This window comes from Humulus lupulus, chromosome X (genome assembly GCF_963169125.1).
Source record: "Humulus lupulus chromosome X, drHumLupu1.1, whole genome shotgun sequence".
In the NCBI taxonomy this organism is placed as follows: Eukaryota; Viridiplantae; Streptophyta; class Magnoliopsida; order Rosales; family Cannabaceae; genus Humulus; species Humulus lupulus.
Window position 1 is genome coordinate 5,665,278 of NC_084802.1, and position 14,638 is coordinate 5,679,915.

Genomic DNA, 14,638 nt, shown 5'->3' on the forward strand with positions numbered 1-14,638 from the left:
AGTTATACATATTCTTATTATATAAACAACATCTCATAATTTACTTTAGAGTTATATATAAACATATAGATAATTTACTTTAGAAACAAGACAATATATATAAGACTTGTTATCCACACACACCCATCAATGAAGCCACAAGTCAACAAAAAGTTAATAATTTTCATGCAAAGAGACAAAGAAGCTTCCAATCATGACACCTCCATTTGCATTTGTTGTACATAAATGTAAATATCTCTTTAATATAAAAAGTGCGTAGATAATATAAATTTAAATGTTATAAAATATTATTATGATAATAATATACAATCTCATTATTTTACTAATTATATTAATATGAATTCTTATAAATTATTATTATAATAATATTTAATAGAAGACTTGATATTTAATACTTATATTAATTTAAATTTAAATATTATAAAATATCATAATAATATATAATACATAATCTTAATTTTTATTAAAAATTTTATCATGTATGCTTAAAATTGTTATCATATTATATATATTTAAAAAAAATCATAAATAATATTTTGTTTTAATTTTTCATTTAATATATTTATGTCATTCTTTTATATATAATATTATTTATTTATTTAAAATTTATATAACAACAATATAAAATTAAAAAATTCTATAAATAAACTTAAGCAAACAAACACATGCTTGTTTCTAGTGTATATATATATAGAGAGAGATATATTCACACTAGTTCTTAGGTGTTCGTTTTTGTGAACTGTTGTTGTATTTACATATGTGTGTGGTTTCGAAGTTGATTGTTGCCGTAATTGATATATATAAATATATTTACGAGATAATATTATTTTGGATTATGTGTTTTGATAAATTATTTGTTGGATCTTATATTTTATAAGTGATTCAAATAAATTTTTGGACCTAATTTTAATCAAAGTTTTTTGAACTAAAATCACAAATACTTTACCAAACTAACAACTCAGAACAAAAGCACAATTATTTTACCTGACAACTTTGTTGTTATATTCATTTTTTTGTTCATTAAAATTAGGTTTAGGGATCTATTTGGACTATTTTACAAAATATATAGTCCAAAAAGTAATTTGTTAAAATACATAATCCAATAGTTAATGAGACAAAATACAAGATCCAAAATTATGTAATTCCTACATTTATATATATAATATATATGAGTCTCTAAGCAAAATATCTATTTTTTAAAGTTATTTTGCACTCTAGCCTACTTTAACAATTATTTGCAAAATAATATCTCATAATTTAGACAGTCAGCTGAAAATTTAAATAGATGGATGAAAAATTCAAACAACTGGTCGAAAATTTTAGACAATTAGTCGAAAAATTTAGAAATTTTAGACCGAGACTATTTTACAAAAAATTATATATATATATATTATAAATGGATTATATAGATTCCAGAATGATAAATATTAATATTTTTTCTCTATATCATCTCAAAATATCTACGTAAACATTATATATAGTAATTTAACAGTATAACATATCCGATCACTATTATTTTAAAAACTAGTGTGACCAAATAGCGACAATACTCTTTATGATTACGTAGATTCTTTTTTATTATTTATTAGGCTTAACAGTATTGATGAGAATAATAGTAGATAGAAACTGTGTATCTTTGGAAAACGACATAGCCAGGAAATTAATTATATTGTTTTCTTTTTCAAACAAATAATTAGTTGTTCACAAGAGAACCTTATTTGGTGGCTATGATTATCATGTAACAACAAATTTTAATTAATCGAATCTAAAATGCAGAATTTATTATTATTATTATTATTATTATTATTAGAAATTTATGTGGTAGGGGCTTTGAAAAGAATCTTATCATTTGGATTTTTTTTTTTTTTTCAATTCGTGAATAATTTTTGACGTGATTTTTTTATGACCATGCATATTATAGTTATTTAGAGTATCTTACAAATTTTTTAAAAATTCCGAATAATTTACAATGTCGAAAACTAGTTTAAAAATAGGTTATTGCACACGTGACTAATTTTTTTATGGGCGTGGAAAATAACATGTTTGAACTTAATTTTCGGCACTTTAATTATTTGAAATTTTTTAAAAATTTGTATAATGCTCTAAATAATTACAATATACACAATCATTAAAAACAAATTACACCAAAAATTATTCATAAGTCGGAAATACAAAAATGCTCCAACTGGAGTCTCTTTTTTAAGACCCTACCATAGAATCCTCTATTATTATTATTATTATTATTATTAATGGGAAATTTTTGAATATTTTACTTTAGAAGTCAATTAATTTTCTCTTACGTCTTCAGTACTCTTCTCTTTTTTGAATAAGTTGGTCCAGTAGTTTTCAAGATGATTTGACATCAACAAAATGATTCCACATAAATTAATAATAATGGTTAAATTTGTAATATGTCGTTTTTGTCTAACTAAAAAATCAATATACTTATATAAATATCTCTTTTATATAAAAAATGTGTAGAAAACTAAATTTTTTGGATGTAAGGATGTGTTTTGTTAATTTTAATAAAATATTCTAAATATTTAATAAAATATTATTTTAAAATTAATTAAAATAGATATTTATTAATTATATTAATATAAATTTAAATATTATAAAATATCATTATTGTAATAATATTTAATATAAAACTACATATATAATAATTATATTAATGTAAATTCAAATTCAAATTTTATAAAATATTATTATAATAATATATAATCCAAAATTAGATATTTAATAATTATATTAATATAAATTTAAATTTTATAAATATTATTTTGATAATAATATATAATCGTAATTTTTTACTAATTATATTAATATGAATTTAAATATTATAAAATATTATTATAATAATAATATTATTATAATAATAATATTTAATACAAAATCAGATATTTAATACTTATATTAATGTAAATTTAAATATTATAAAATATCATAATAATATATAATACATAATCTTAATTTTTATTAAAAAAATTATCGTTTAAAAAAGTTATCCTATTATATATATATATTTAAAAAATTATAAACAATATTTTGGTTTAATTTTTTATTTAATACGTTTGTGTCATTTTTTTATATATAATATTGTTTATTTATTTAAAATTTATATGACAATGATATAAATTTAATAAATATAATTAAAAAATCCTATAAACCAACATGATATTTGTATCTAGTATATATATATAATTATAGATCGAAGAATATAAATAGCATTTCAATAATAATTATTGTCTTGTAGTTGAACTAGATTGTTCTATGATATTAAGATGACACATTTAGATAGTGCCATAGATTAATTATTTGATGGAATTATATTGTATATTGGGAAAGAACAAAATAATGAGAAAATTAGGAAATTAGGAAATTAAATGAAAGATGTAATTTTTGAAGTTACAAATTAATTAATTATCAGTTAAATACAAATATTAAAAAAAATTAATATTAAAAAAATCCGACCTACCGGATTCGAACCAGTGACCTAAGGATATCTGATGGTTTATAGCCAACTACAGTCCTCCGCTCTGCCAACTGAGCTAAGGTCGGTTGTTGAAATATCTCTTATCATTAATATATATATATTATATAAATAAATATTTACAAACTCTGTATTACCTAAAAGATAAATAAGTTTCAGTTTTTTTTATTGTAATTGGTTGTATACCAATTAAAACACTTATTAAATAATAAATTTGATCATTTTGAAAAATACTAATAAAAAGATCCTTGGTTGTGGAAAAAGGAATGAAAAAGAATTCATTCTTATTAATTTGTTTTATTTGGTTATAATTTAAAGTATTGGAATAATTTTCCCACTTTGATATTCTTCCTAAAAAACAAATATTCTAATCTACAGTTAAAAAATTTATTTTATTTTATTTCATTCCCCTAATATTCTCTTTTGTAAATTTTCATTACTTCATACTAAACTATACCTAAACCTAAGTTGTTATGTGTTGATATAAAGAGTATTTATGATGATAATAAGAGCAATACTATATATATATATAATAATAATAATAACATTGACGTAGAGTTACAAATTAATGTGTTATATAATGTTATCAAAAATACTTTTATATGATATGATTTAGTTTTTCTTAATTTTTTTTTTCATGTCAGTTATAACATTTTTATTGTTGTTGTAATTGACTCAACTAAATAAATTTATTAGAGAAATCGGTGAAAATTGTCTATTTTTTAAGTGATTTTGCATTATGGCATACTTTCGATAATTTTTTGTAAAATGATTTCTGTCTAAAATTCGACCAGTTGTCTAAATTTTTTGACTACTTGTTTAAAATTTTAGACTGATAGTTTGAATTTTTCGACTACTTGTCTAAAGTTTTGATTAGCCGTCTAAATTATGAAAAAATATTTTACAAGTAATTATTAAAACTAGGCTAAAGAACAAAATTATTTTAAATTTTTTTAACAAAGAATCCTATTTATTATTTAGTGGGTAATATAAATCACCTTTCTCAAATTTTTATGTTCACACATATCTCACCTATAATATATACATTATAACGTTTTGTTATTAATACAAATAGAGTGATGTGACATTATTATAAAATTGAGGAAGATAAAATTTTAAGATAAGAGATTTCTTTTTAGTTTTTATCTCTTTTTCTATTTGCAATCAATCAATGCCAAATATTTGACCCCAAACTCACTAAAAACAGATTAAATAGTTGCACTCTTTCGCTCAAGAAAACTACTTATATTAGCTATTGTGATTACTTTGCAGTTTTATGATGTTGTTTGCCAATGAAAAAGATGAATGTTCTAATATGATTGGTAATTTGCTGTTGTCTTCATATAGTGAGCTAGCTATAATTATTTCTTTTTCAAGTTTATCAATAGATTTACATAAATATAAAATATATATATATATAATGTGTGTTTGTTTATATTTGATAATTTAAAAGCAACAAGAAGTTATGATTTTTTTTAGGATGAAATTTGAACATTAGCCATGTTTTATATTTAAATATATTTATACTATATGAATGTAATTCGCAAATATTTTCTTTTTTTTTATCGTTTATCTATATATAAACAAATAAACTGTTGTTGATCCTTCTTTTGTCTTTTTCTTATATATATAAACGAATAAATTTATACTTATCTTTGTTATGTTTTTTTTTTAAACTTCCAACATGCTAAACCGACTTAGAATTTCATTTTATATATGTATATATGAAAACTTAATGATTATAGTTTTTTTTCTTTTTTTCTTTTTGTGACATGTTATAAGAAAAGTGAGATCAAAATTAGTGAAAAGTTTATCTTCATTATTTTTTATTATATTCTTATTATTTTTATTGTTGTATTAGATCAATCTACTTTTTTATTTTATTTAAAAGAGATTGTAGTTACCACTCCTCATCCACAATTTAAATTAATTGTGTGCAAATTGTACCAATTTGATGAATTGTTGAGACAACTGAGTAAACACCTTCTCAATATCTCTCAACAACTAAAGAAAATCTTCATAATATCCTTTTGATTTCACTAAATAATTTACAAACCCTCTAATGCTTTTCACCAAACCCTTTTTGTTTATATCAAAAACCCCTTTTCTCAGTAAACTTTCTTTTTTGGAAAAAGAAAAGATAATTACCATGTTAATAATTGTTATGCATTGTAACGTGTACAAGAATTTTGTAAAGAAAAAGACTTTTGCTGAGCTGAAATCTCTCAAGAGTGCTCTACTGTCAAACATAACAACATAGGAATATAAGTAAGCCATGTTCTGTGCATAGCTTAGCAAAATTCTAAGTCTATTAAATCAAAAATAAGTTGGAACAAAAATATATCAAGAATGAAGTTGTTTTGACTCCTTACAAAGAAAACAAAAACACAACCTGGTCCATAATTCCTAGACAAAAAGAAAGGTGTCTGCTATCTGGACAAATCCATTTTCTTTCACTACTGGTTTTTATATTTTTCACTACTTCACTCGTGATCATATTCGAATGGAAGAATCTCCTCAGTGGTTTCCAACAACTCCTCGACTTCAACTTCTTTGGCTTCGTACTCTTCTCCCGATCCTGCTCGATCAATAGCATTGACACGTCCTGGTTCTCAGCCTCCAAGTTCTTCACAATCTCTTCTTTCTCGGGGCTCAAGAAAGGTGGAGGCCTTGGCCACCACAAAAACTGTAGCAAATATAAAATAGAATCTCACTCAGTGGAGGAAAGTGTTAAAAAATAGTGGAGATTGGAATGGCAAGCACCCCATCTAGTTTATGCATTTCTGTTTCTCAACTGAAAGCAAATGCATATTGGGGAATATCCGGTAAAGCAGCTTCCCATTGAAGGACCAAATGTTAAATCCATTCTCCATCTCATGAACTGAAGTCACAGCAGTTGCAGCACGCCTAATTGTCACAAACAGAACTGGTCAGATCCAAGAAGAAAGAAAAAAGTGAATTTGTTTCATTTGACAAGAAGCATATATTAAATCCAAGATCAATATGAATTAACAATGATCCCCTATTATGGAAGAAAAAATTGAGACACAAGAACTACCTTCCTGTAGGATCCCATTCCTTGTCTGTTGCCTTGAAATGTTCATCAGTTGCCATGGTTTCTAACTCATCCACATTGTAAAATTCCAACTGCCCAATTCAATCCTTTCAATCCTGCTAGAATGATGAACTGACCAGTGGGCGACCAAAATAGAGCATTTGATTGCTTGCCTTTAGAGTGATAAGTTGGAAACACGGCCTGTGTTATTACCACTCCGCATCAAGTAAATGTTTACATCAGGTCTAGGGTTATCGCCATGGATAATAGCAAACCTCTGACCCTTTGGCTCCAACACCTCAATCACGCTCAACAGCTCAAAGCCTGTGTATGTCGATTTCTTAGTTTTTGCATACCGATCAACCTTGACTACGAGGTAATCCCCATTGGATTGCCAGTAAATTTTGCAATCGCTGACACTGAACAAATTCTTTTGTCTAAGTTCTTCTTTACTTGGGATTTGATAAAGGGCTCACCTGTCATTTGGAGCATACATATTAATATGCATATATGTACAAGTCAAACTAAAATAGTCAGCTGAGAGAAAATCTAGACTCACCCTAGCAGGTTGATTCCCAGCTCCCACCCCCAATTCAGGAACAAACAGGGCAAGAATTGGATCAGTAGGAGACCAACTGAAATCCATCACATTCTCGACCTTCAAGGATTTCTTATCAACAAGAAAGAAATTTTCTGTCACGTAAACAGAGATCAGATTCTTCCCCGACCACTCCGCATTATTGATGGGATTTAACAAGTTATATTCCACTTTCATGTTAATATGAAAGAATTAGTACATTTGGGGAAGACAAAAAAAGAAGTTTCAGAAGGCAACTGCAATAGGATCAGAAAAGACACCCAAATCCTCCAAATTGTCATCCAAAACTTCAAAATCATCAAGAACATCTACGGTTCTGAATTCATACATTAAAACTTCAAGTACAAAATATATCTGATCAGAATAAGGGTGTAAACGATCTTCAGCTTTGAAAGAATGCACTTCATTATTAATCTCTATCCAACTCCAACCAGGGACTTTTTTCACACCCCTTTCCCTCATTAACCTCTTTACACAAGCTCTTTCATCCCAACGACTCAGATACCCATACATATCAGAGAGGAGTATATAAGTACAGTGCTCTTCAGGCTCCACTTCAAGAAGATGGCTAGCAACCTGACTAGCTAGTTCAATGTTTCCACAAGCCCTACAGGCACCTAAGAAAGTCTTCCACAACATTGCATCAGGCTCAAATGGCATTGATTCAACCAAGGATTTCGCCCTGTCTAGATGCCCAGCTCGTCCATACATATCGACAGCGCAAGCATAATGCTCCATTCGAAGAGGTACTCCATAATCGGATTCCATTAATTTTAAAAGCTTGCAGCCTTCTTCAACCAAACCAATATGACTGCAAGCAGTTAAAACTGCAACAAAAGTTATGTGATCTGCTTTGACTTCTTTCTTCTTCATTTCAGCAAAGAGGTTCAGGGCAATGGAGCCCTGCCCATGTTGAGCATATGCGAAAATGATTGAATTCCAAGTGATTGAACTGTCTTTGGGGTTGTTTTCAAACGATTTCCTTGCGTCTTCGATGATTCCACACTTGGCATACATGAAAATCAGAGAACTGGTGACAAATTCATTTGACTCGAGGCCTGATTTAAGTGCCAATACATGAACCTGTTGACCTAATTGGAGGACTGCTAAATCTGAGCAAGACCTGAGGACAGCTGAGAACGTGTAGTGATCGATTTCTATAACTGAATTTCTCATATGTGCAAATAATTTTAAGGCATCTTCACTTAACCCAATTTGTGATAATCCAGTTAGAATTGAATTCCATGAAACACGATCTTTCAACTTCATGGATCCAAATATATTCAGTGCTTCCACCATGGATCTGTTGTTTGACTTGAGATACATGGCTATCAAAGCATTATTGACTGGAACTGATTGTTCGAGTCCCCTTTTTATAATTAAACCATGGAGAGATTTTCCATAGTTCTTTTGTGCTTCTTCAAAACAAGCACTTATAATGCTAGTATAACTATACATGTCTGGTTCAAATCCAAACCACTGCATATCTATAAAGAGTTTGAATGCATAATCCTCTTTGTTGTGTACTAGAGAAGCTCCTATCATGGAATTCCATGTGACCACATCTCTGGTTTCAAAAGAACCATCAAACACTTTTTTAGCATCTCCTATAGACCCACAATCAGAGTATGAACAGATTATGGCATTGCACACCTTATTATTAAATGCCAGACCATGCTTTATAATTTTTCCATGGATCTGCATAGTGGACTTGTAAAACTCAACACCATTAAGCAGTGTCAAAAGTGGAGAGACTGTACCATCATCAAGCTTTACACCTTCCTCCTCCATACATTTAAAAAGAGCAAATGCAGTTCCTCGATCACCCACTTGAACATACCCAGAAATTAGTGCATTCCACGAAATGGTGTTTCTTTCCGGCATTTCTTCAAACATCAGAAATGCATCCTCAACTCTATCACATTTTGCATACATATCCAAAAGTGCACTTCCACAATAAACATTATCAATATAACCCATCTTATGTAGCAATGAGTGTAATTGTTGCCCAGTATCCCATCGATGAGCAAAAGCGACTCCTTTAAGTATGCTGCCAAATGTGTATCCATCAAGTTCAAATCCACATCTTCTCATGTTTCTTAGAACTTCCCAAGCAATCTCAAATTTCCCACAGTTTACATTACCAGCGATCACTGTATTCCAAGACACAGTGTCTTTGTAAGCCATTCCGCCAAACAGTTTGTGGGCACACCAAAATTCTTGAAATCTCGAATACCCATTAAGGATATTGTTAGCTATATAAATATCGGTGATGGAACCCGATTTGATTGCCCATGAATGGGTTAATAAAACCTTAGAAAATGCATTTACTGAATTCTCAATCAGTGAGTGCAGTGACCGCATTCAATAGAACTTGGTCCTTTTCAAAAACCTACTTCGATATACAGTTTGCAAGTTACCTTATACTGCCAAAATCTCAAGTTGTGGTCAATAGATATGTTCACAATAGAGCTGGTGGTGTGTGCCCTCAGACTCTACATTTAGAAAAAAATACATTATGATGTTTTTTGGTTGGGAGTAATGAAAACAGTGGAATAAAAATGAGAATAGGAATAGGAACACCAAAGAAAGAGTGTTTGGCTCAGATAATGTGTTCATCTCTTACCCCCATTAGATGTAAGATTGAGCACCCCTAATTGAGAGTACAAGGATTTGAACCTATGCTCAATAAGAGTGTTGAACAAACACATCATTTGAGCCAATCACTTTCTTTGTTCATGAAATTTTTTATTTACATAAATTTTAAAACAAAGAAAACAAAAACGCAATGTCCCACATTGCTAAAAAAACAATGGTTTAAAATTTAAAGATCTGATTATCTGGTAAGTGAACACCCCTTAAATAATGTTTTGACATTATTAAATTTAGGATAGCTTATATAGATATTGAAGTAAAAGATAAAATGACAGACATCCTATACTAAAAAATTCATAATTTATTGCATTACAATCCTAACATAAATTGATTTAGTTCATTATAAAAAACAGACAAAAATATAAATATTCTAACTAAAACATTAAAAATTAACCAAAACACAAATATAAATTTAAAATTAAACAAATTTAATTGACATATCCTTTTGTAAGTCATTAATTTGTTCCCTTTTACTTTATAAAATTGTTGCCTCTTAGGACAACTTTTAGTGAATTTTCGAGTTCGAAAGTTGGAGATAACAAGAGGATATTGTTAGGATCTCAAGCTCTTCAGGAACCTAAACGAGGGGTAGATGATACAAGTCACATAACTGATGTAGGTATTAGATTCACACGTGTCCTGTACTTCGGTGCTTAATAAAAGAATATGGAAGCTCAATGACTGATGTTTTTTATTGTAAATCCATCTTTGGAAATAGAGTAGTATAAGATGGTATTACTCGTTTCAATCAATATCATTTCATTGGGAAATCTTTGGCCCTTGCAAATATAAGTGTTTGGGTAGTAGTTGATAGGTCTGAACAAGTTAAAAATCTATGAGAACTTGCAGCAATGGAAACCATTTCTACAAGCTTTCCTAAACTAATGCATGGTGTGCAAAAAGGAATTGAGACTAATGATCATTTATTCTTACATTGTTCCTTCTTCACAAGAGCTATCTGGGTTAAAATCCTACAACAAATGGGGATTCATTGGGTGTGGCCTGACTTAAGACAAGAATTTGAGCAGAAATCACATGCACCCACACACACACACAAAAAATTAACTTTTAGAAGATTAAAAACTATTACTTTCAATGTGGGTTGATGTGCACAATGAAAGAAAAAAAAGAAAAGAGTCATGTGAAACCTTAAAGAGAGAACAAAAATAGAAAAGAAAAATTTAGGAAAGTGTGAAGAAAGGAAAGAAAACAATTTGGCTATTAGATGACATGGATTGAGCAGGGAGAGGGCATGGCGAGTTTCCTATTGTTTAGTTACAAAATTAAATCGAAGAATACACATTCAAGCAACAGTCCTATATCTATTCTGTCATATATATAACACACTAAGCAATGATAAATTCTACTTAAATTCAACGTAAATAGACGAGTTCATGTGAAAGTAATTTAACCATTATTAAATTTCATGGTAGCTGAAATTCTTGATAGATCTAGCAAAGGAAATGAAAAAGAATGAAATAAATAAATAGAAGAGATTACCTTTAAAGAACCATGGGTATTGCTGAATCAAAACAACTCCCAATCCCAACCATTGAAAGCGCAAAAGCATATTGCAATGGATAATCAAACAAAAAGATAACACGAATCAAAATAACTCCCGATCCCGACCATTGAAAGGGCAAACATATTGCAAAACAGAAACTACCAAAACAGTAGTAACTAGTAAGTGAGAAAAGAAAAAGTCAGCTCAATTAAGTCTTGCTAAGGAAACCCATTTCACTAAGGAAAAAAAAATAAGGCTTACTTGTTTCCTCGATTGATAGAGACATGGGTTTCGAATTAGAGCAGATTATTGAGTTATTTTAACACTTGTCTTAGGTTTTTGCTTTAGAATTTTGTGGTTTATTGACTGGCTTATTGTTTTCTTTCTTTCCAGAAGCCTTTCTTATACTTAAAGAGTTATTAAGTAGAGTAACTGTTATAAATTTCTCTGTTTCTTAGGGTTTGAATTCTAGAAACGTTAATGGAGTGCTTACTATTGCTCATATAATGCTGCTTGCTAGGTCACATGTGGTCAAACGTATGCTATTCTATTCAGTTTCAATTCCACATTTCAAAGATGACAAATTCAACTATTTAAAACGGCCATAGCAGCGAAATTGATTGAAACTTTAGCATGGTCTGGTCTCAAATGACAATACCACAGCACCATAAGACCTCACAAAATCAACATATGCTGAAGAACTAATAATTAACACATATGAAATTAACTCTAAAAATTTCTTAAATTGGTGTTTTGGAATACATTATCCGAACGATTAAACAAGCAAAACAGTATAAATTAGCTCAGACAAAATCAGATGAAGGCGAAAGAGAGCTGACCTCAGACTATAGTACCAAACGACGTCGTGACGGAGAAAGAGCGCCTGAGGCGGTGGAAAAGGAGAGATTGATTGAGGTGGCAGCGATGTGAGAGAAGGAGTCGGAGAGAGAGTGCTGAGAAAATTGGGGGGATTTGAAAAGAAAAGGGTTAAGTTATGAAAATTGGATTATTTGTTCATGGGCAAATACTATTTTTTACCAGTGTAAAGTTACTGGTCATTCTCTGTATTTTGTTAACAGAATGTTTATATATTTTTTTTTCCAATATCTATTTATACTTTGTGTTTTGACAAATTACTTTTTGGACCTTATATTTTGTAAAACAGTTAAAATAGAACTCTAAACTCAATTTTGATGAAGAAAAAATTAAATATAACCACACAGTTTTTAAACAGAATAAATTTATTTTTGTTCTAAATTGTTAGTTTGGTAAATTATTTGTGATTTATATAATATTTTAATATTATTATTTCTCCTTATAAGTTTTCTCTCTCATTTAGTATATATTTATTATATCTTTTTTCTTTTTCAATTATTTTATTTTACTTTAATTAATAAAATATGTTTAAAAATATAATATTTAAATCATGTAGAGAAATATATAGAGAATCTGATGTATGGTATAATGTAAAACTTAGAGGTAAAATAGAAAAATATGTGTTTTGGGGAGGTATTTTAAATGATGGAGTAGAACACCCATTGTGAGTGCTCTAACTAATTTTGGTAAAAAAAATTCAATTATAAGATTAATTATTGGGTCATTAGTGATGTAATGGGTTAAGAGAAACAAGAAAAGTAGTCGAGAAACTGAGAATGAAAAATTATATTCGAAATTTTTTTGATCAAAATTAGGTATAAGGTACTATTTTATTTTATTTTGTAAAATAAAGGTTCAAATTGTCATTTAACAAAACAAATGGTTCAATCGGTAATTTTTGCAAAACACAGAGTCCAAAATAATATTTACCCTTTCTTAAATTAATTATAATAAATGTCTTTTTTTAGATTTTAATTTTATTATATTTTAGTTTTTTAAATTTATCATTTATATTTTGATTTAGAAGTATGACTTTAATATTAATATCTTCGTGTATATTAGTTTTTAATTTAAAGTTATGTTGATTTTTTTTTTTTTATGGGTTGTTTGGTATATTATTTTCTATTTAGTGTATGTGTATATGTTTAATAGCATGATATATCTATTTGTTGTACTACAATATATTAAATTAATATACTATACTAGTAAACTTATATGAAATAACAATAACGAAATTTGATATACTATAACGTAACAATGTATATTGTGTTAATAATAATTAAAAAAATATGGAAATTTGCGGCATTAATATCTATGTAGTTAATTTTGTTGCACTTAAATGTTTATGTAAAAAATTTGGCATCAATAATGCCTACCGTTACGAATTTGGTGCAGTCATTGGTCTCTGATCGTCAACTCTGAGTAGGGACCAACGTGGCAGCTACGTGTTGGTACCTGATTGGCACAATCATTTTTATTTTAATAAAATATTATAAAAATATTTTTTAAATTTAGTTAATTAAAATTTTAATTTAAAATATATATTAAAAAATCAATCTAATTTTAAAATAGTTAATTAAATTTTAAAATTAATTTAAAAAATATTAAAAAATCGAATTTTTGATTAAATTACAACAAAAGCTAAACCGTAAAAAATTATTTTCAGTTTTAACTTATTTAAACCGTAAAAATACCTTTGTTCTTCAATCAACATATGCACAATACATAAATAAATAATTAAGGTCTGATTTTTTTTCAAAAAAAAAAAATTAATAAGGTCATATTTACTTTAATAAAAAAAAAGAACCCATTCTTATTTATAATTTATGCACAATACAAATACCAGAAAAAGAGATCATATTTGAATGAATCAACAACAAAATGAAAAGAAGATCACAACAAAATGCACATTGTCTATATGAGTTTGGATATGTTGATTGAACCTTAAAAAAAAAAGTGAAACCATAAAGAAAGAAAAAGAAGGGGTTTGGGTCCTTGAGTCACAAGTGTTTCAGCGTTTGGTTCCATAGCCGACGAGTTGAATCGTGCCTGACACTGCAACAATATCAACGAGCCCCACTCTTGTCCAACGCTGCTCCGTTGCAAGTGTCGAGAGACGAAGCTGTGTTTAAGTTGCAGGGCCGACGAGAGACGGAGCAACATCTCGATGTCAACGGAGTCTTCGCGATCTCGTCGTTCATCCAGACCAAAACCCTCGAATACCCAGGCGACAAGCTCCGGTCGATGCCAAGTGTGGAGTCTCAACCCCTTCGGCAGAGTTTATGCTCAGATCCATCGCCAAACAAGAAAATCACAAGAAAAAAAAACTTGTTCCTGCCTAGATCTGGGTTGAAGCCGGGAGTCCTTCATCTTCGCTGACCTTGTTGAACTCGCCATCCTTTAAAGATTCGCCCATAAATTGCTAGCCTTCAAAGCTCCGTCGAGATCTGCTGCTGG

The 14,638-nt window shown here is 28.7% G+C and overlaps 2 protein-coding genes and 1 non-coding gene across 7 annotated transcripts; all 3 read right to left on the bottom strand.

Annotated features, from left to right (window-relative positions):
• Positions 1–3,468: 3,468 nt before the first annotated feature.
• Positions 3,469–3,561, bottom strand: TRNAY-GUA (transfer RNA tyrosine (anticodon GUA)). Its single transcript has 2 exons — positions 3,525–3,561; positions 3,469–3,504 (listed from the first exon to the last, which is right to left on the bottom strand). It is a non-coding gene; the product is annotated as a tRNA-Tyr (tRNA).
• A 2,197-nt stretch (positions 3,562–5,758) lies between these two features.
• Positions 5,759–12,311, bottom strand: LOC133807086 (putative pentatricopeptide repeat-containing protein At3g25970). 5 transcript variants are annotated; one of them, XM_062245231.1, is made up of 5 exons: positions 11,302–12,311; positions 7,108–9,641; positions 6,552–7,024; positions 6,289–6,400; positions 5,759–6,179 (listed from the first exon to the last, which is right to left on the bottom strand). In XM_062245231.1, the coding sequence occupies exon 2, from the start codon at positions 9,508–9,510 to the stop codon at positions 7,372–7,374; it is 2,139 nt and encodes a 712-aa protein (XP_062101215.1). In that variant the 5' UTR covers positions 9,511–9,641; positions 11,302–12,311; the 3' UTR covers positions 5,759–6,179; positions 6,289–6,400; positions 6,552–7,024; positions 7,108–7,371. The 5 variants fall into 5 exon arrangements, with proteins under 5 accessions (XP_062101215.1, XP_062101218.1, XP_062101217.1 ...); XM_062245234.1 differs by having other exon boundaries at positions 5,759–6,400; positions 7,108–9,299; positions 9,567–9,641; positions 12,145–12,310; XM_062245233.1 differs by having other exon boundaries at positions 5,759–6,400; positions 7,108–9,299; positions 9,567–9,641; positions 11,302–12,310.
• LOC133805440 (eukaryotic translation initiation factor 3 subunit B-like) lies at positions 6,262–7,323 on the bottom strand. Its single transcript, XM_062243625.1, has 3 exons — positions 7,108–7,323; positions 6,552–6,640; positions 6,262–6,400 (listed from the first exon to the last, which is right to left on the bottom strand). Exons 1-3 carry the CDS (start codon positions 7,321–7,323, stop codon positions 6,262–6,264), a joined length of 444 nt encoding a protein of 147 aa, XP_062099609.1.
• Positions 12,312–14,638: the final 2,327 nt, after the last annotated feature.